Consider the following 22,343-nt stretch of genomic DNA (forward strand, 5'->3'; position numbering starts at 1 on the left):
AAGAAATAAAAAAGTCCTCTTCATTGTATTGATACAAATACCTATCACTGTAGGTCACCAGAAGAATATACACCAATAAATAAAAAATCTTAGAAGCAGAGAATAAAACTAAGAACTAGAGGAAACAAAATATAATTCATTGGTGAAACTAAATAAATTTTCTAGGCAGGATTTGTGAGACAAGTAAATCTAATCTTATTACGTACAACAAGAAATATCAATATTTAAAGAAAAGCCAAAAGATCGATCAACCGTCCTTCTATAGGAAAATGTGTTACTATCACGTTGTGCTGGGAGATCCCGAATATTATTACAAATCTGTTGCTTGAATATTAGATGATACTTTTCTATTCTTTCTCGTCTTTGGCTCAGTATCAACCTAAATATACCATGTTAAAGGGACAGTACGACATCTTTTTGTTAAAATAAATTTTTTAAAACATTATTTTCATCATTTATTCGTAATATTCATTTAGTCTTTTAGAATGAAGTTTAGAAAAAAGAAGCACATTTATTATTCAGGAGTAAAGCAGTAAAATTGGATAAAATGCATTTTTCCTTAACAGGTGCCATAGTCAATATTTATAAAGCATTCATAAAAAATCCAAAATATTTGTCAAGTATAGATATTAGATATAGCTCTATTTTAATAAAAAAAATTAGGTAAAAAAATTAATTTTGAAGAAGCTTTAGAAGATTAGAAATTGAAAAATATTTTTTTCCGATAAATCAAATTATCTCAGATACGGCTACTTGGGTAACAATAAACCATATAAAACTTCTATAACTAGAAAACATTCCCTTTAAAATGGTTATAAGCCACAAGTTTGCCCAATACGCAAAAAAATCATTATTTTTACGAAATTGCGCTAAAAAAGTAGGATTTAAATAGCAAAAATATTCTCTGAAAAAAATATTTTAAAAAAATTCAAAAAGAAAAAATTATGCTACAAATTTTATTTTTCCAAATTTGCAGATTTAAAACTTACAAAATTAAGAAATTGCGAGAAAAAGTAGGATTTTAATAATAAAAATATTAACCAAAACATTATGATTTTTAATTTTTTTAGAAAATGCAAAATTTGTTATATAAAATTTACTTTTGCGAATCTGCAGATTTGAAACTTAAAAAGCAAAAAAGTTATAGTCTGACATGTAAAATGTCTACCCCCCCCATACCAGTCTTTGTTCCCCTTCATTTATTTTAAGTTTTTTTTTAGAAATCTCTAAAATTCCACCTTATTGTTAACATAAAAACAACAAAAATGCTTCAGTAATTTATTATAATAAAAAATGTTTTATGAATAAATTATGGAGGACGTAGCGTCGGTCTCCAAATAACACAAGGAGTCTAACTTCAGAATATATTTGATTCTAAGAAATAACAAGTCTATTCGTATCGGTATCAAATCACATGAATCAACTAGAGTGAATGCAGCGTAGAATTCTTCTAGCTCTTTCCTTTGTTCCTGGCTCTGTTGTAAGGAGGCCGCTGGGACTCGTACAATTCTAAGTTATGTTTAAACACTGTTTAAATTTTCCGGAGAGTAATACGTTTTGTGGCCCCCCCCCCTTTATATGCCTGATAAAGTCCATTAGGATTTATATTTAAAAAAAATAAATCTTGAAATAAATAGAATTCAATTTTATGAAGACATATTATCTGTTATATTTGTTTATCAACAAGCTTTACAAGACTTTGCAGATTACAAATTTCAAGTTTTTCTTTTTTACTTTAAGATGTTTTTTGGATTAAGAATATATCACCACAAAAAGCGTCCACTGTTAATCTGGAAGAATATACAATTTAATAGAATTAATCCCAATAATCAATAATCATAGGTTAACAACAACATAGACAGAACCCAAGATGTCGTCTTTTTAAGATTTAGGGGTTTTTAGTTCACAGACCCCGAGGCAGAAGCCCAAAGGAGTCATGCGCATGCTCTCTCTAGGTCTTGTAATTCAACGCGGCATACGCTTAACTTCTTTGGGCCTCTGCCTCAGGGTTATTGTGAACGAAAAACCCCTAAATCTTGAAAAAACGACATTTAGTTTTCTATTTGTATTGTTATTAATATATGCAATAAATATTTTACCTTCTGTGAAGGATCTGTACTCTGTTTCCTTGGATTCCCCAGGGTTACTAGACTAGACGCCACAGCTATACCTAAAATAACATTGAAAAATATTAGAGGTGAAAATTACCGAAATTTACTGTCGAGTCATTTTTAGTAATCCTTCATGCAAAGATGGCAAAGCTCAATTCACTTAAGTACCCTTGAAACATTTATCAGATCAATCATTTCTAGGTTGAAAAGTGTTTAATTCTGATAATTCCACTGTTTTTTCCTGCAGCATGCAAAATGCAAAGCCATTTTTTTAATTAAACTGAATTGAGAATAATCGGTTTTAAAAAATATAAATATTAATAGCTAATTCATACTTGATCATAAAAAGCTTTAAGAGTACCATTGTCAATCGGGCATTGCTATCTTTGCATCGCCATATTTAAACCGTAAACCAGGGTTTTAAATAATTATTTGGCAGCGAGTATTCTGGCCCCAAAAGAACATCTTTAAAAGTTAACTTGATTGTAAATAAAAATATTAAAATCATTGTTGAAAATATGTTACACTGATCTTTCCTTTTCCCTCTCATAGCGTCATATATACCTGTTGATTAAGTCTAAAAGTACTGCAAGAGAGAAACAGTGTGTCAAAAAAATAAACTACAGAAATGTGGATTTAAAAAAAATTCCAAGATAAAAAAAAAATAAGACATTATGAGAAGAATGACAAGGACTGTAATGTAATGTATCTAAATTATGACTTTTATAAAAATTTGGAAAGAAATTAAACATAAAAATAATTTAGATATTCATTTCGAAATAGCAATTTATGTTTGTAAATTGTATACATTACTATTTAATATATTCCTACGATGTATATTAATTTTTTTCGTATTTTGATTTAATTATTAATATTGATTAATCGATTGATTGATTGATTGATCGATCGATTGATTTCTCGTCGATTAATCAAATGAAGAGTTATTTCCTCGATCAAACATCATTTAATCCAAAAAAATGATCTATAAAGTGTATACCTTGAATTCCTGGAGGTGAGAAGCTGTGTCCTCCTGTAGGAAGTCGAATTATTAAGGAGAGCACAGCAGCCCTGTTCCCAATACAGGGCTCAAGGGCTATAGGACTAGGACGGGTTTTCTTACGCCGCTTCCTAAAAGTAAAAAAAAAAATTAATCAAATTGAACTAAAGTAAATTTCATTTCAACTAAAAAGCTTGCAAGTTTTCAAAAAGGTTTGATAAAAAGTTTACTTTCTCCTTTTTAAGGTAACACTCGAGGAATAACGTAATCACAAAGACGTACCAGTACCAGTACCAGTACCAGTACCAGTAGAAACATTTGGGCATTTGATATGGAGAGATTGACCTTCATTAATTATTTTAATAAACAAATCGAAGAAATTAAAAATGTAGAAAGGGGGAATAGGAAACTAAAAAAATATGGAAAAATTACGTTCCTACACAAACCCCCTCCCTCCCTTGCTAGAACCACCACCATTACCTGAACCATAACGATAATATACAAGGGAGCACAAGAAAACAAACAAAGAAAAATTGTATTTAAAATTCAAAATAATTAAGACAAAAAGATTTTTAAAAAGAAAGAAAAAAGATAAATGGGAAAGATAAAGAATGGAAATTATTTTGTAAAAAGGCAATAATTCTCTGAAGTTGTTTAGTATTGAAAGCCAGGTATTTAATTAGTTAAAGATGTATTGTTAAGAAATTCTTTAATCATTTATAAACAATAATATGGACATTTATCTAAGTGAAACAAAGACATCTTTCTTATTTTCTAAACTAAGTTGCTACTTATAAAAGCTGAATCACAAGTAATCATTGTTTGATTGGAAGAACTAATATTTGCGCACAACTGGACAGAACAGACTAAGCAATAGCAATTATTTAAACACGGGTCCATATTATTCCATCCAATATACGATCCCAAATGTTGATTGATTGATATTAGGGGCAGAAATTAACCATATTATTATTGTAAACAATTGGAAGTAAGATGTCAAGTTGTAAAAAAACCGTACTGCAGTCTTGCAGAATGTATACTGCAAGGGAGTGTTTATTTTTCTGTATTTTATAATTTATCTCTTATATTGATTACTGAATACTGATATTAACATATTTTAACACCCCAAACGAAGTACACATTTCTGTGTAGTACACGTACACAAAAAACTTACTAAGTTCTCAGTGACACAAAAAGTGTATTTCCATGCCCCTAAATGTACTCTCAACCCCGATCGTATTTCAGATCAGAAATGGAATAATATGGACCACTGTTTTAAATATATATAAAGTTGTAATCTCTGATTGTCTGTCTGTTTGTTTGTCCGATCATAACTCAGGAACCCAACTGATTTGCCTCAAATTTTGATTGTGGAAGTCGGGTAACCCAAGAGAATGTACAATACATAGCTTGGTTTTAAGATTCTGAGTTTAGTAGGTCGACTTTAAAAGCGAAAATTTTGTTTCCCGTTAAAATCGTTCAAGTGCGGGTAAACGGCGGGAGTAACATTTAGTAACCTGGGCAGCACTGGGTTCCCAAGCTAGTTAAATAATAAATCTAATTCTAGAGTTGTCCTTACACGTCACAGTAGAATGAAAACAACTTTTCCCTCTCTTCTTCGTAATTTTTCACTTTAAAGGGACTGTTAGCGCAATTTTAAGGGACACTCGGTGGAAATGCCTGATTCACAACGGTACACTTAAAAGCTTTTTATGGTCTATAATATCGAATATATTGTCGTTTATCTAGCAGTTTAAAAGTCTCATAATCCGAACTAGTACGAGGATGGGCCTAAATAGTCTCTACCGTACCAGCCCGACTAGTGTACCCAGTATGTAGTTGACCCAGCGCGTTTAATGCAACAGAATTAGACTGGCTGAACTTCAGTGGTAGGTTAAAAGTGTTAAATTATAATTTAAGTTTTTCTGTAGTATAAATGCCCAAGTCACTTTTACAGAGAAAACACAACTAAAAATAGCCAGTTATTCAAATGATTTAAACATTGATACTTAATTCATAATTGAACATGAAAAAAATGTAATGGTACCGCTGTAAATCGGGCACTGCCATGTTTGCAATGAATGCTCACTTGTAATTTGCTCTTACAGTCCTTTAGAATGTACCTGGAACTAATGATAGAGGGTTCTGATGTGTCTGGTATACAAAACTTTACTAATATAATCTAATCCTACCTGGAACTAATGTTAGAGGGTTCTGATGTGTCTGGTATTCGTTCCAACTCTACTAACACACTACCGAAAGGTCTAAACATTAATGAAGTTTAGTTTAAAAATCTAAATATTTACCTGATTAAATAAATTGATTATTTAAGTGATGGCTCACAAATAAAATCAACTATTTATTAAACCAATCATGAATATATATTATATATATCAGTTGAAACGCAACAATCTTCTTATAACATTTTATTCATATTATATATTTATATTTTTTGGAGATTTTTGCTTTTTAAATGGGTCGAGTTTCATTATTAATCTTACATAATAAAAAGGCAAAAATGTAACCCTTCAACATTAAAATTCATTAATGTCTGAAAAATGTAACCCTTCAACATTAAAATTCATTAATGTCTGAAAAACTTTGAAGTTGATTTTTCTGAATTGGAAATATTTAGTTTCTTTGATGTGAAAGAAATCAACTAAAAGAGAGAAGAGCAACATTTATCTAACATTGTGATTTTATTCCTAAAGGGACTGTATACTTTTTGTTCAAACGACCCTCCACAATGATATCTTTTAAAGCTTTGTATGATCATTGACGGAAAATTTAGGTGTGAATGTACACTGCGTATAAATTAACATAAAATGGATTCCAAAAGCATGCACTTTGTTTTCAGCTGGAATAATGAGAATATCTCCGTCGTTCTCGGTGAGAAAAAGATTTAAAGGATACCAAATGCAACTCTACAAAGGGAGGGTCAATTTTAGTTACGTATACAGTACCTTTAAATAATATAATATTGATAGAATAAGGCTTGGTTCTTTGAAGCACGAATATTGCATATTTCAATGAATGAAAATTTAAAGACATTTTTTAAAATAAAGAATTTTTAAGAAGTTAAATTTATCAAACATTTAATAATTAATTACCTTTGTATATTTTATTATCTAGATAACAAATGTATTATTTCTTTGCAACTTCTTGTTATTTACCATAGAATTCTCTTATATCTTCAAGTTCGAACCACGCCATAATTAAAAATATTAAGTGAAGAAATAAACCCCAAGGTAGGAATTAATGAAAAACGATGATAGGGCTATGTTCAACAATTTCTCGTTAGACATTAAATCTGACCACTGACTAGTGGATAAATATAGTTTATGAATATGACCTGCTCGCCATTTGTTCCATCTCAACATAGAGTCTCTGTCGTCTTCGATATCTGTCGTACTTCTGCTTTACTTTCCACAGAAACGCGGCAATGAACAGAAGCGCAAGGAAGCATCTTTAAAAAATACATTGAGACCAAAAAACTTTGGATTATGAACCACAGCAATTCTGCGTACACATACTCATTTCAATTTCATTTCAATGAACTGGTAAAGATTGCTTAAATGTCTTCTATTTTCTTTATTATTTCAAAGATTGATAAGAAAGTCCCAGAATAAAAACTTACGTGCAGAATGTGATGAAGAACTGAAGAAGATCTAGTTTAGGATGTTGGGAGAAGGATATAACAATCCACAGTGGAGAATGGAAATCATAAACGTACACGTAAAAGGTCGTATTCTCCTCATTCCCAAACACATAATCACTCTAAAATAAATAAATCAATAATTATCCTATTTGTATCCTAACTTAGTTATGTTTTGCAAAAATAATTTAGCATCTTCGCATAAATATTTATTTACAGCAAAACTCAAGTTTAGATACCTTTTTTAGGTTTTAAAGAGCAGTTCAGCTGCACTTGCACTACACAAACTCATTAGTAAGATTGGTTTTAAAAGCTTTGTTTAATGACAACTTGCAAATTTAGCTCCAAAATATTAATTTCTTGTCCCGAGGTCAAAACGTATGTTTAAACCAGTTTATAACACGCTTAGTCAGTAAAACACATCAGCTGCGATATCCCAACCCAACCGACAGTTCTAACCTCAGAATCATCTAATGAGTTTTACCACATGATTTAAAATCAATGCATAATATTTCAAATTTTCCTTGGTAAAGGAATTTTCAAATTATTGAACCCAATATCATCAGAAACTCAATTTTTGGGATGAAAAGAATTATCTGAATATTGTAAAATTGGTGTTTTCATCAAATTCAAAAAGATTAAAATATTTAATGTAAATTTTTAAGTTTTTATCTTTTGATAATTTTCTGTAAAATTTCTTTTATCGTGGAAATTTGAGTTTGAAAAGAGGAGTCAATCGTCAACACTAGATATAGACTTATAAACCATAAACCATAACTATTCTCCGGTAAACCCAAACCCAACCTTTCTTAGACTCCGACAAATATATACATCAGGTGCAGTGAACAACGTTTCAAAAAAATAGTAAAAGCTTAAAATCTTTTTATAATTTTTCGTAAAACTTTTATAACGTCTATTATAACAAAATGAATGGAGTGTGCGTTAACCCTTACATTTTTTTTTCGGTAAAGGAAAGAGTTCCATCCCTTAAATATGTTTTAGTTCTATTTAATCACTTCATTCCTCAAATAATATTTTAACATTTATTGTGGAAATTTGAGTTTGAAAAGAGGAGTCAATCGTCAACACTAGATATAGACTTTTGGGAAAATAATAATTTTAAGCTGTAATCATTTCTGATAAGTTTTTTTTATAATCACGCCTTTTCTTAAGAAAATGGAATCGTTAGCGCTTCAAATAGATTTTAACACTGGTTAGCTCTTTGTTAGTGGAGCCACGAAGTGACGTCCATACAAGAAAAAATATAATCTATTTAAAGTTTAACTGGGAATTATAATTTCTTGAAAAGTTTTCCTTTACTGTTCAAATAATGTTTGTCACAATAATAATAACAATAATAATCGCGGTCAAATTAAATCATGAATGTTAAGGATTGCTTGAGGCTTCATTAGACAGCTTAGAGTTTAAAGCAGCCAGTGCTAAGATTTTGGCTTCCTGGATTCGGATCCGCAAAAATATGCGGATCCACGAATCCGGATCCAAGGGGTAAAATATCAACCAAAAACTGCAAAAAAAAAAAACTTTTTTACTCCTTTAACCCAAATCTGAACTTTTGAAAAAAAGAGATTATAAAATTTCCTCATTTCTAAATGGTTTATCAATAATAAAAATAAGCCAAAAAAATAAAACAAAAAATTTGAAAATTATTCTTTGTTAAAGAAATTCAGTATATCTTAATGACCTGGATCCGGATCCATTTTTTTCTAGTGCAGATTCAGGATCCGGATCCGCATCAAAATTAAATGGTTCCTAAGCACTGGTTTAAAGTCCTGATTCTAGAATGGGTTTTCAGCCCGGATCTGATTTTAAGTTTGACAGAAAAAATTGAGCCTCAATGCATGAAAACCAGATACAAACTATTTGAGAATTGTTTTTTTTGCTAAATTGAGAAGAAAAAAATTGGGTAAAAAAGTTTAAAGAGAAACAGATTGCCAGCTTAGAAGTTGTTTTTACACTATAAACATCACTTATCTTGGGGTTAATAAAAAATTACCTTTGAAAATCTGTATTTGAACATTGAGCAGTTTTTGTCTGAAATAATTTTATCTTCTTTCCTCTCTCCGTCCTTACCAACATAGCGATAGGTGACGTTCATCTAAACATAATAGAATATGTTGTATATAATATCATATATATTCCGAGAATCCCCCCCTGAGGAAAAGTTGTTTTTCAATGGCTCTTAAGGTTTCAACTGAACAGCGTAAACTAAGAAGAAAGGAACTAGAGGATTTAAAGTACTTTTCCTTAAAAATTAGACCAGAACTGAAAATTGCGAATTTTCTTATTAAAATTTTGCAAATTTTCTGTGATTCAATCTTTGTGAAATTTTAGAATTTGATAGAAATAATTTATATACACATTTTTGCTTCTCTGAACTTTTGATTTTGAGAGAAACAAAGGTTCGCGGATTTTTTTTTCGGACCATAGGAGTACCAAAAAAATAAGAATTCAAAAAATACTGAAAATACACTTTATACAGGAGATTTGCACAAAAAAGGTACAATTTTGCACCAGGCGCCGCTAATCACACTTTTTTTTGACTCACCCTGTAGAATATGTAGCATAAAATATTACATATATTCCGGAAAATCCCCCCTAAACCCATTGACCCTTTCTTAAAACTTAAAAGTATCCTCAAGCCTTAAAGTAAGTATTTTTGTTAGGTTTTAACAGCTAAATTTTGAAGGACTGGAAAATTTTATTTGTCTATCTTGCAAGTCATTTCAGCTTGGCAAATTTTATTTTTTTTAAATATTTTGTTCAGATTGACAAAAACCATTTTCCAACTTCGGTTGAAAAAAAAATAAGATTTCGAGACAATGTAGTAAAAATCGGCCAGTTATGTGTTCTAGTCATGTTCAAAACATAGTAAATCGGCCAGTTATGTGTTCTAGTCATGTTCAAAACAGAGTAAATCGGCCAATTAGGTGTTCTAGTCATGTTCAAAACATAGTAAGTCCTGTTTAAAATTTGTTTAACCCATGTTCATTGTTCAATTGATGTTTAAATAGAATTTTTAAATAATGGGACGTCATATCGTTTTAAACATTGTAAGATCTAAAAACTTAAGGGCTTTAATGCACATTAAGGGCTTTAATGCACATAAATGTATTAACCTTTAAGGCTACAGCGCGAGTATCAGTCATTAGTGGCTGCCGAGCACGGGATAGATTAACCTTTAAGGATACAGAGCAAGTGACTGTGAGTGACTAACCTTTCAGCCACGAAGCACGCGAGTGACTAACCTTAGAGGCTACGGAACACGTGATGGAGAAGTCAACATCAACCTCCGGTTTGGTTGGAATATTCTTGAAGTTAATCTCCGTATAATGACGATCCTCTGGTTTCGAGAGATTAAATGTGAACTGATAATCTATGGCTAGCTCATAGAAGCAGGACTCTTTGATCGGATCCCCGAAATAATGGTTTTGAGTGTCACATTTCTCACAGTGGTCTCCCGTCACTCCTGCAATACATATTAGGTTGAGTACTTTAAAGGGTTAGTCAATTAATTCAATCAAATGCTAACATCGGCAAATCAAAACTAACCCTTTTCTATCTGGTCCTCGTCGTAAAATTTAATTAATTCCCAGACAATCATTGTGCAGAAACTATCAATTTCAAGGCAGAAAAACAAAGATATCTCAATCATTTATTAGCAATGGGAACAATGTTTAGAGTGGCCAATTGAAAGAGAAACATTTCATTGATGAAGGCCTCCTAGCCAAATATTAAAGGTTATCCACACATAGGAGTCAGTCATTGCCCTTAATCTATTTTCCAAATTATGCCACTGCACTGTCTGATTACTCTTTAAAAAATTCAGATAACAGATAAAATTTTCAAAGTATTCCACTTTAAATTTTTACTGATTTAATATTTAAAGAAAAAACTGTATTCAATAGTTAGTATTATCATAATTCACAAGGGTATCACCAGCAATGAACACAACATATAACGATCATAACGATCTCTAAAACGATCCTACCTTTAGTATTACAGAAGCAGTTTCCAGATTTATGATCACAAAGACTTCCTTGATTATTGCATTCACACTTCTGACAGGTTCCACCGTTTACAGGGTTACCAAAGAACCCGTCTTTACAATTCTCACAGTTCAAGCCCTGAAATATTATCATTATTATTGCGATAAGTTATTTTCCTAGATTCTGAAGTGTTGTCATTATGTTGCGATATCTGCAAATGTTCTTAAATTATGAAAAAATTGACAGATTTTCTTGAATCTGAGGTTTATTTTTATGCTAAAATTTTGGATAATTAATAATTATTTTTTGAGCTAGAGCAATCTATAGATAAAATTGACATTTTTAAAAACAAATAAAGAAAGCTATGGTTACCGACATATTTTATGTGAACTTTGCCCAGTCAAAAAATCAGGAATTTTTTATCAATCGTACCGATTCCACAGCTCGGTTTTTCATCAAAAATATTTGATCTAAATCTAGTCAAAATAAAAATTACGAAGTGGTTGTAACAAAAAAAAATTATGAGACATAGAAAAGAAAAAATTTACACCTGGACATAACTGAAATTTTTTGGAGTTTTAATGATACCTTGATATAGAAAATTAAACGAAAATTGTTCCCTCAGTACCAAATAACCCTACTGTAAAGTTTTTTTTTGTGAGACACCATTTCTGGAACATATTCTCGAATGAACACTTTTGCAACATATATTCTCGAAAAGATGAAAGAATGTATTTTGATTGTCAATTGAAACAAAAATCAACCAAATATAATTCAGAATGAAGATAATGAGTTGAACTTCATCTTGACGACTTTTTTATGGAAAATTTCATGCAAAAATTAGCTTTTTATTGCGCCAAAATCGAAAAAAATTATGTTTCCGAACTAAAAAAATCCTTAAAATCCGTACAATTTGAGATATTATCCGTACATTCCGTACAATCCATACAATTTTTGGTACAAATAAAAAATCCGTACAATCCGTACATTTTGGCCACCCTGGATAAGTTATTTTCATGGATACCAGTTTCTTTCATTGTTCTCAACCTTTGTTTTTTTCTAATCATTTGGTTAAACGTTTAAACCTTTATTTAGGGCTTAATACTAAATCCAGCCTTTAGATCTATTAAGTTTAAAAGTTTGGGCAGTTATTGATCTTAAACGTAAAGAACTTATCCTTGTATTATGTTGACAAGACTGATCACGTATCACTGGTCAAAGTATAAAACTTACCCTTGTATTATGTTGACAAGGCTGGTCACATATCACTGGTCAAAGTATAAAACTTACCCTTGTATTATGTTGACAAGGCTGGTCACATATGCCCGCTAAAGTACAGTTGCTATGACCGTTGCACTGACAGGCCGGGCAGCTGGTGAAATGCCATTCCATTTTCTCATCAGAGCATGCAGTACTCTTCTCCCAGATCCACTGATTCTAAATATCAGCAGAATCAAAACAAACAATCAACCAATCAAAACAACCAACTCTGGTTAGGCGGGTACAAACTTCATAGTAAATTGTGATTTGTTATTTGTATTATCTCGTGCTTTGCAGTTGAATAAAAATATGAAAATATGAAAATATGAAGTAAACAAATTGCTGATCTGATGACTTTCAAGTGAAATGGAACCTTCAAAGGGATTTTTTCAATTCGAGGACTAATGCTTGATCCTGACACTCAATTATATAGTTTATCCCTGCAGGCTACCACCAACACGGATATTGAAAGGGGATTAGATTAATCCGTAGATCTCTATTAGTTGGATGATCAATGCTTGATTCTGAGATTAGCAAAACAAAATTATTATTTTCAGAATACCAGCACTTCTTTGCACGACCGAGTGACCCCCAACAAGTTTTCGTTTTACCCCCAAGTGTGAGAAAAAAGTACATAAATGGATTTCAAACTTTTATTACAAAAAAGAAGAACACCTAATTTCAAATTTAGTTGTTAATGCTTATAATTGTGGATGTTAAAGAAGTAACACACCTGATTCTTTTTCCGTTGAAGAGGTCCCTTCCCTCCACCTTCATGGCATCGTCCTAGTCCAGTTTCTAGTCCGTCATCACACCAACCACAGGCAGGGTTACTCAGACAAGTACTAAACAATAAGATAAGATAAAGTTTATTGCTAAAATACATGTATCTGTATACAGAACGAGTTAACGATTACAAATTGATGATTATATTAACAGTACAAGTATAAAGCAATTAGGTGGAAAATAGCTCTTGGCTGTTTTGATTATTTTTTCCACCTAATTTTAATAATGATAACAAAACATATCAATTAAAAAGATTTAAGGAGAACTATTAAAGATCAGGGTGCGATTTTATCTTATGCAAAAAAGTTTATACATTTATTAGAACAACTAGAGTTTAAAGTAATTTTCTGACATGTACACAACAAATATAAATAGATTACAAAATTCATAGAAGTGATAATAATTATAATAATTATATAAGTTCTAGAATCTAGGTATAAGATAATAAAACAATAACAATAACAATAATAATAATAATTATAATAATAATAATAATAATAATAATAATAATAATAATAATAATAATAATAATAATAATATTAATAATAGATAGATCTTAGACTTAGTTATCGGGAACCCGAAATGGAACCCCCAGACCGCCTTCAGGGCGCAGAGCAACAACATGCAGCTTAAGGCCTGGATCCATATACCTGCCACGCAAGACAAGATAGCAATAATAAAATCCAAGCTTTAAAGAAATAAACTCAGTCTTTCAAATCCCATTAAACAAAGTGTAACGAAACTGCTTCTATATTTAAGTTCCAATAAAAATTATAAAACAAAATATAATGAAAAGTTTACCTATCCAGAGGCCGAATTTAAAGAATTTGAGCCACGGCTCAAAAATGAAACGCGATTCGAACATGGTTGGTTCCACATGAAATTGTACTAGTGCTTCGAGAGATTTGAGCGCCGGGGCTCAATTGGAACCGGTTTTTGGCAAATAAGCGACGCGGTTTAAACTCTTTAAATTCTGCGTAAGTCCAACTTATTCCCACCCAACCATACCTACCCCTACCCTACCTGCATGTCTGGTATCCATTGCAAAGGTTTGGTATGGTTGAATTAGAGTCCTCTGCTTCGTGGCATTGATCAGCAGTCGTAGTCCAGTCCATACATTGACCATAGGGAAACGAGATTAGGTAGGAGTTTCTAAATATATTATTTGTTCAAATCAACTCAAATTGAACTTTTAAAGGAACTGCAGATGTAATTTAAAGTGACCCTCCAATTGTGGAGAAAAAAATTGGACATCAACTCGAAGTTTTTAATGCTCTTTCTCAAAATTGGATTTAACTCTTATTTCTTCTGATTCTAGCTGACCTGTCAACACACATTTGCTGATTATGACACCACATACAGGTCCCACTAGTACAGTTATGGCAGGATTTCCTCTCAGAGCAAGTAACTGGACAGTTCCCTGCTGGTTCCTTCTTCCCTACAACTACACCTCCTCCTCCTCCACCCTCCTCAACCTCATTACCACTAGAGGAGATACTCTTCTCACGACAATACTTTTCCGCACTTTGCTTCTCAGTGTTCCATTTACATCTAGATATAAATCAGATTGCATCAGATTGTTAGGTACGTGCTCTAAAGTCTACTCTATAACCTTGATAATAAAGTAGGATAAAGCTGAATTGGGATCCCGGCGATTGCTTTTGTCAGAATAATCATAATAAATAATAATAAAAGCTATCGATAAAAAAATTATGATTTGTCCTTATACATAAGAAACAAGATCCGTAAGCTCCCCTATCTCAATTTATAAATTAGACCAAAGTAATCTGGAAAAGTAAGTATAAAGCCAAAATTGATTGAAGCTGCTTTGCAGAGAAAGAAAGGAATATTACTCCGTACACAATGGTCAAGTTGTTAAAGTCAATCTGGTACTTGAAATGAACTGTATCTATAAACATTTGTCTTGTTTTTATGTCTGTCTGTGTCAAAAAAATGTCAAAAAAAAACGAAACCGATGAAGCCCAAGTTTTCTATGTGACAACTCACACAACCAATCGTTGGTTTATAGGGGGTTAAAGAATCAAAGTTCGCCTGAAAAATGTCGATTAATTTTAATTTTAGAAATCTTTCAATGTTTACAGAAAAATCCGCAAAATTTAGAGTTTAACCATTACGGAGAAAAAGATCGCCGCTAAAAAAAGCACAATTTAAACGCTTAAATTGTTGAATTCTCCTTACCTAGTAGAGACTGAGCAGCCCTCACAGGTGTGTAGGTTCTCACACATCTCCTTGGCGGCGGAGACGGGGCAGTCCCCTAACCGGTGAACCGCCTTCAGGTCTTTCCTATACATAATGATAATAATTATTAACAAGATGATCTGAAAGGCATAGTTTTGAGAACCAGTTATTTGGCTTTTAAAAGGCTTCACAACAATCTGAGATGTATGTCATTTAAAGCCTAAAAATCAGCCTGAATGTGTTACAACTGACCTAAAAACCAGCCTGAATGTGATAAAACTGACCAAAAAATCAGCCTGAATGTGTTAAAACTGAACTAAAAACCAGCCTGAATGTGTTAAAACTGACCTAAAATCCAGCCTGAATGTGATAAAACTGGCCTAAAAATCAGCCTGAATGTGTCACAACTGAACTAAAAATCAGCATGAATGTGTTACAACTGAACTAAAAACCAGCCTGAATGTGTTACAACTGACCTAAAAATCAGCATGAATGTGTTAAAACTGGCCTAAAAATCAGCCTGAATGTGTTACAACTGAACTAAAAACCAGCCTGAATGTGTTAAAACTGACCTAAAAATCAGCCTGAATGTGTTAAAACTGACCTAAAAAACAGCCTGAAGGTGTTAAAACTGAACTAAAAACCACTCTGAATGTGATAAAACTGACCTAAAAAACGAATCGGACTTTTTACCACCCGGCCCTGTACCCAACCCTAAGCATTAAATAAATTTTTTTTTCCAAGAAATCCTTTACATTGCTTTTTATTAAAGGTCAAAAAATTTAAGTGAAAGTGTCAAACAGGAGTGATAGGGAAAAAAAAAACTAGAGGGGGGCATCAAACACCCTCCCCCTGCTTACTTAGGGTTATTAGTAGGCCGCCTAATCATCCCCCTCAGATATATAAAAAAGGTAAATTTTTACACCTGGTTGGACATTTCTCAGAAGCACAAGAATCTCCACACCATACACACTGCTGACTGGTGGCCAGGCAACTAGAGCAGGACGTCTCAACCTAGACAATCAATCAATCAAGCAGTCAATCAATATATCAGTTAATCAATAAATCGATCACTTTTTTAATCAATTAGTAATTACTCAATCAATCAATAAATAAATAAATAAATATATCAACCAACCAGTGTAAGACCCATTTTACATTAAATTTATGGTCAACCTTGAGCAATAAATCAATCTATCAATCGACTGACCAATAAATTGATCAATTTTTATCTTAACTAGTCAAAAAGTAAATTTAATCATTTCTTTAAAAACCTATAAACTCCATAGCTTAAAAGACTTACGTTGCAGTCTTCAGTGTTATTGACAGATGGTGCATTGTCCGGATAGGGCACTTGACACATTTCTTGCGCACTCCGCTGAATATCTGCCGCGTACAATTCGCAAACTCCTTTCTTGCGATTCCAGACGCATTTTACGCCAAACTTGCTGGATACGCACTGAGATGGATCCTACAAAATATGCTTTGTTATGTAAAGTAATAAAAGAATTTACAATAAATTCGATCATTTCACAGGATAGACAAGGACAATTTGATGAGGAATTATTGGTCCAAATTGAAAATTTTTATTGTTAAGAAAAAAGTTTTCTCTGTCCAACATTTTCTTTGTCTTTATTATATAGAAACTTGATATACACAATTAGTTATAGAGGTTTTAATGACCTTACAGTAACACTTTGGCACTTAAAATGTATGTGTGTTTATGAGTAAAAGGTTTTTATCGATGTTCTAATTATAATTTCGCCATGAAAACCTTGCGGATCTTGACCTGGGAACTTTTGTGCTCGATACCCTATCGCTTAATTCTAACTTGAAGATAAATGATTCATCTCTTCATTGCAATTATTTCTCCCATGATTAAAGCTCCCTTAAAAACCCTGACCAAGCGGGATAATAAAAAGATTTAACTAATCTTAAGATTAACAAAATATTGAGATCAAGCATTGATCTCGACATCCACAATACAAAAGTTCCCAGCTCTGAGCAATTCTATTTTCTTCTCAGCTAATTCTTACGATTGAGAAATGTACAGTAACATGAAACAATTTAGTCGGATTAAATTTGTATAACATGTTCTAACCTTGACATGCGAGCATTCTCCTGGAGTAAATACAAGAATATCACTTTTAGTCTGACCGTTGAATCCTCCATAGATATACATACTGCCATTGTATACCACTGCACTATGCCCAAACCGAGGCATGTCAGCAGAAAAATCCCTAAAATAGACAAATTTAACAAACAGACTAACAAACAAACAAACAAACTAACAAGCAAACGTGATCATTCTGTAGAAGTCAGCTGAGTTTCCGTCTAAAATCACTGTTAATACTATCTTCAATGTTCCCATTGGTTACAACATACGTCTTTTGTCACCAATGGTAAAGACCAATGACCTCTTATCTCTGGAATAGTTCATCTTCGTACTTTCTCAGTATGAATCTGTCGAAAATTATAAACACATTTATTTTAACAAGTTTTCATTTTTCTATAGAAATTGCTCCAGGTGTTCCTAGAACTCTTTAAAAATAGTTAGAAAAAGATTGAAAATAAAGTTGTATTAACAATACAGCTGGATAGATATATCTTTTTGTAATTTAACATTTAATTTTAAAACATTTATGAGTTAACTTCTGCAGAAATAGATTTTTTTTAAATAAGTAAATCAGTAATCGCCAAGTTTCTTATAATTTGTATTTGATTATTTTCTAAAAATGTGTCCTGAGCTGAAAACTTTTGAATTGTGGATATCAAATCAAATCAAATCAAATCAGACTATTAGGGACGTCCTACACCCAAACGCCACATTTGAGATGACAAATACTAAATCAAGAATAAAATCTATTTTTCGTAATCTTAAGATTATTTAAATCTTAAGTTTGTATCCAGGTAAATATCTAAAATGCAATCCGAGTGTTGATTGAAGAAAACAAACAGCCAATCAGAAGCAGGGAAATGTTAAATTTTGAGCGCAATAAAATGAAAAAACTCATTAATCGAAAGCCGATAGGATTACCCAAAAAGAGGGGGGCAGGGGAGCGGATTAAGAAGAAATCAAGTATCCACAGTAGATATTCAGATTAAACACTTTGTATTAGAGCATCCAATTCTAAAGTTTTCAGGTCTGAACAGTGTCCAAAATGTATCAATAAAATACAACAATTTCCTCTAGGCTATATCCTTTATCACAAGTTTTATCTTTATATAAAGTTGAAATCTCTATTTGTCTGTCTGTTTGTTTTTCCGATCATAACTTTGGAGCCCCTAGACCGATTTGCCTCAAATTTTGATTGGGGAACTCTTAAAAGCCACGGGAATGTTCTTAGTTTGGTTTTAAGATTCTAAGTTATGTGAGTCTACTATTACAGGGAAAAGAAACTAAAATCATAATTTAAAACCACGTTCGGGTAAATGGCGGGCATAACTATGAGTACCCTGGGCAACGCTGGATTCCAAAGCTTGTCATAAATATTTCCTAGTATACACCTATGAACTGTTTCCTCCAAGCTATATCATTTATCACAAGCTATATATAATCCTAGTATATACCTGGGAACAGTTTCCTCCAAGCTATACCATTTATCACAAGCTATATCATATGCAATAAAATCTGCACTGTAACATTTAGCGCCCTGAAAACACAAACAAACTGTGGGAAAACAATGTTTTGTTTGAAGTTGAATATTTCAACTTGAAGAACCAACTTTGTTTGAATAATGAAAAAGAAATTAATTAAATGTCAGAACTTTGAAGCTGAAATATCATTTGAACCCTCTACAAACATATGACAGAATAAAGATAAAAATTTTGTATTCTAAAACTTTCAGAGTTGTTCTCTAAAGGTCTGTTTAATATGAGCTGATGAAAATTAAAGATATTTTAAAAAAGAAAAAAAAACTTAAATAAAATCTGCTAGAAATAAAAATTGACATCCAAGATTGGCATGGAGAAGATATTTAGAAAAAGCAATAAAAACCTTAACATATTCCTTTTCACAATTTGTTTCACTAAAAGAGACAGTTATTGTAATTTCAAGTGACCCTCCATTTAAAAAAAAAAGGGTGGCATGCCCGATTCAAAGTGGCACACTTGAAACTTTAATCTGATCAATAATGTTGCAGGTAGCGTAGTTTTTCTAGGTTAAAAAGTACTTTATTCTGATTACAGTTTTCAGTTTTCCTGTAAAAGAAATGGGCAAGTCACTTTTGTAGAAAAGTCACAATTGAAAATAATCAGTTTTAAATATTATTTACGTGGATTCAATATTCTTATATGGTACCGCTGTGAATCGGCATACCACTCTATAAATTGAGGGTAACTTGAAATTAAGTTACCATTTAAATTAATAATGATCAAATTTTTGTTCTCCGTAAATTATCCAAAGCAGACATTTAAAAATATTTTCGATGTCAGGACGGGGGTCGGGGAGTAGGAACATAGATGATGGAGGGTTTATAAAGTTTGTTAATGTCCCTGTGAGAACTGCGTATCATTGTGCGTATTCCCTCCATAAACCAGCATGAGTTCACCGACAGCTACTGCACTGTGGAGGTAGCGGTGACTAAAGCTCGCCTTGCGTAGTTCCCATCTACATATACAGAATTAAGGGATTGTTTCCATCTAGAAATACAGAATTAAGGGATTGTTTTCCATCTAGAAATACAGAATTAAGGGATTGTTTTCCATCTAGAAATACAGAATTAAGGGATTATTTCCATCTAGAAATACAGAATTAAGGGATTGTTTCCCATCTTGAAATACAGAATTAAGGGTTTGTTTCCCATCTAGAAATACAGAATTAAGGGATTATTTCCATCTAGAAATAAGGAAATATTAATTTTACACCTTTCAGAAAAAAAGCAAGATCCTTCCAATGACTGAAAATTAAGGACTACCAGGAAAAAATTATCGTTTAGATGTTAACAAAAAAAAAAAAAAAAAAAAAAAAAAAAAATTGTCAATATAATTTTTAAAAATGGTACTCCCGAAAATGTATAAATTATTTTTTGATAAATTTTTTCAATGTTTAGACGTTTAATTACAGATATTATTAAGTAAAGAAACCTTGAAGCATGAATATCGAAGGCGTAGAGACTGTTTGATATCTCCGCGGCGGAACTGGAAATGGATACGTATCCGCCGTAGACGAATATTTTCTTGGTAGATTTATCGAATATTGCGGAGTGACCGTATCCGCCTTTGACTGGATAACCCTGGGTTTCTATAACATTCCAATCCCGACTCACAAAATGATATTCCTGAGACAAATATATTCAATTTAAATAATTGTTTTTTATGCTAAACATCAAATCCATAAAAAGATCAATTGCCCTCTCTCAAAGGAACTGATTTTCCCATTAACCTAATTTTCTAATAACAATATCTTTCCAATCTGATGGTCTAAACCTTTGATATTTTAAACTTTGACTGTTTGATCTACAAAAAGTGGGTTTGTTTTCAGGTTCCAAGATTCAAAACCGGAGTTTAAAGTCCAGCTCACCGAATATTGCGTTTTCAGAAATCTAAAACACCAACAGATTGCAAAACTATTAGTAGATAATAAGAATATTTGATGCATTAGCATATAGAACTTTTCTAAACGTAGATAAGAAATTTCTGGAGTTTGTAACATAAAGAAACATCGGATAGGAATAAAAGTGTTGATGAAATAATCACTTGCAATGAACACTAAAAGTTCCTTAAATATATTACCTGTACTGTATCAAGGAACCCGTATTTAGGCGAGTGTCCGAACATGATCATCATCCTGTTCTCTACCAGTGTAGCAGTATGACCGGCGCAGTGGATTTCTCCGCAGAGGTTACCAAGGCACCGTCCTCTGCACAACCATTCAACTCATTACATTATACAATTCACAATTTTGATATATTAGACATCATTTGAAGATTTTAGGGGGGTTTAGAAAAAAAGAGGGGATGGCCATAAAACGCTGATTTTTTACATGTGAATTCAAAATTATGTATTGTAACTGCAAAATTCAGTTTTATGAAAATCCGTTAAAAATGCGCGAGCGCGCGATTTTAGGCGTAACATGTTACAATGAAATGAACTTGAATTTGCTTTAAGATGCTTTCAAACATGTAATCCCTGAAAAGTTTTGCGCAAAAAACCCTCAAATCAAAACAAAAGTAGCATGCGATAAATCAAACTACTATTAAATTGGGTCGAGGAATAAATTCTGTGGTCAAAACAGACATTGGAGCGTTCTGATCGGCGCGCTAGTAGCTAGATGTTACAATATTGGTAATCTTTGCCACAAGTTTTATATGTCGTCTGTCGATAATTTGGTAATTAGGCACGGGATTCTATTTCTTGGGTCAAAATGTAGTTTGAGCACTCTGATCGGCGCGCTAGAAGCCAGCTATTGCGTTTTGGGTCATCTAATCACATATTTTTCGTGTTGTATGTTGTAATTTAAAATGGATTAAAGTGTGCTGAGTCATTGGTTTCCTATTAACAGTCTCCATCTGCCAGGTCCCACTTGAGATATTAAACGCCCACAACTCCTGAAACAAATATAATTATCTCATATACCAAGCAGACCGTCGGAATATATATATATTGTTCTAAGAATTTTGACTACTGAGAATCGTCATGAGAAGTGAAACATTGTGTTTAGTATGATTCTTTTTTAATATGTGAAGTTTAAAAACCGAATTATATATACATGTAACTTAAATCAAAATGGCATATGGGTTTAATCGTTTAGATGCAGGGCAATTATTAAATTCCCACGGGCAACACCAGGTGCGTACATCAGCTAGTATAAATTCAAAAAATAATATAATTAAACAGCAGGTTGTCCTTTTATAATACAAGCAAAAAATCTCTATTCAGTTTTTAATGCTCAGGTTTTTCTGGAACATGTGAAGAAAATGTTTATATTTGTCTTGTTTGCTGGTTATTCTGGAAAAATAGTGTTAAAATTACTTCACCCAATTTGACGTCTATTTTGTTTAAAGGATGTTTTTAATAAAAAATAAGAACAGTTTACGTGACAGTCCGACAAATTACCAGAAATAATACCTTGACCTGATTTACAACAGTTCTAATCCCAGTCTACATATGGGGATGTTCATAATATATTTGAAATTATCATGACCAATTATTTCAAGTTCGTGCTTGGGATTTACATTTCAGGCTTCTTGACTATGGATCCAAGTAGTAAAAGATCAACCAAAACAACTGAAAATAATTATTTTTGCTGAGCCATTCCATGATATTTCTCTCCGACACACACATTTTAAGTGCCAACTAATAAGAGATTGTAAAAACATCTTCCAAAT

General features: G+C 32.1%; 1 protein-coding gene across 1 annotated transcript in view; it reads right to left on the reverse strand.

Moving 5' to 3' along the window:
- Window positions 1-1,350: 1,350 nt before the first annotated feature.
- Window positions 1,351-22,343, reverse strand: part of LOC111695746 (attractin-like protein 1) — a 29,510-nt gene continuing 8,517 nt past the window's right edge. Inside the window, exons 9-30 of the mRNA XM_023465174.1 lie at window positions 21,508-21,563; window positions 20,749-20,875; window positions 20,101-20,294; window positions 19,510-19,624; window positions 18,586-18,668; window positions 17,117-17,255; window positions 16,319-16,486; window positions 15,941-16,029; window positions 15,016-15,120; window positions 14,140-14,367; window positions 13,840-13,968; window positions 12,764-12,875; window positions 12,061-12,207; window positions 10,773-10,908; window positions 10,030-10,250; window positions 8,778-8,879; window positions 6,746-6,885; window positions 6,461-6,574; window positions 5,301-5,372; window positions 3,109-3,239; window positions 2,100-2,170; window positions 1,351-1,503 (exon numbers count right to left, since the gene is read on the reverse strand). Of these exons, the coding sequence (XP_023320942.1) occupies window positions 1,420-1,503; window positions 2,100-2,170; window positions 3,109-3,239; window positions 5,301-5,372; window positions 6,461-6,574; window positions 6,746-6,885; window positions 8,778-8,879; window positions 10,030-10,250; window positions 10,773-10,908; window positions 12,061-12,207; window positions 12,764-12,875; window positions 13,840-13,968; window positions 14,140-14,367; window positions 15,016-15,120; window positions 15,941-16,029; window positions 16,319-16,486; window positions 17,117-17,255; window positions 18,586-18,668; window positions 19,510-19,624; window positions 20,101-20,294; window positions 20,749-20,875; window positions 21,508-21,563 (2,763 nt within the window). The 3' untranslated portion in view covers window positions 1,351-1,419. The remainder of the gene's footprint in view (window positions 1,504-2,099; window positions 2,171-3,108; window positions 3,240-5,300; window positions 5,373-6,460; window positions 6,575-6,745; window positions 6,886-8,777; window positions 8,880-10,029; window positions 10,251-10,772; window positions 10,909-12,060; window positions 12,208-12,763; window positions 12,876-13,839; window positions 13,969-14,139; window positions 14,368-15,015; window positions 15,121-15,940; window positions 16,030-16,318; window positions 16,487-17,116; window positions 17,256-18,585; window positions 18,669-19,509; window positions 19,625-20,100; window positions 20,295-20,748; window positions 20,876-21,507; window positions 21,564-22,343) is intronic.

This window comes from Eurytemora carolleeae, unplaced genomic scaffold (genome assembly GCF_000591075.1).
Source record: "Eurytemora carolleeae unplaced genomic scaffold, Eaff_2.0 scaffold87, whole genome shotgun sequence".
Classification (NCBI taxonomy): Eukaryota; Metazoa; Arthropoda; class Copepoda; order Calanoida; family Temoridae; genus Eurytemora; species Eurytemora carolleeae.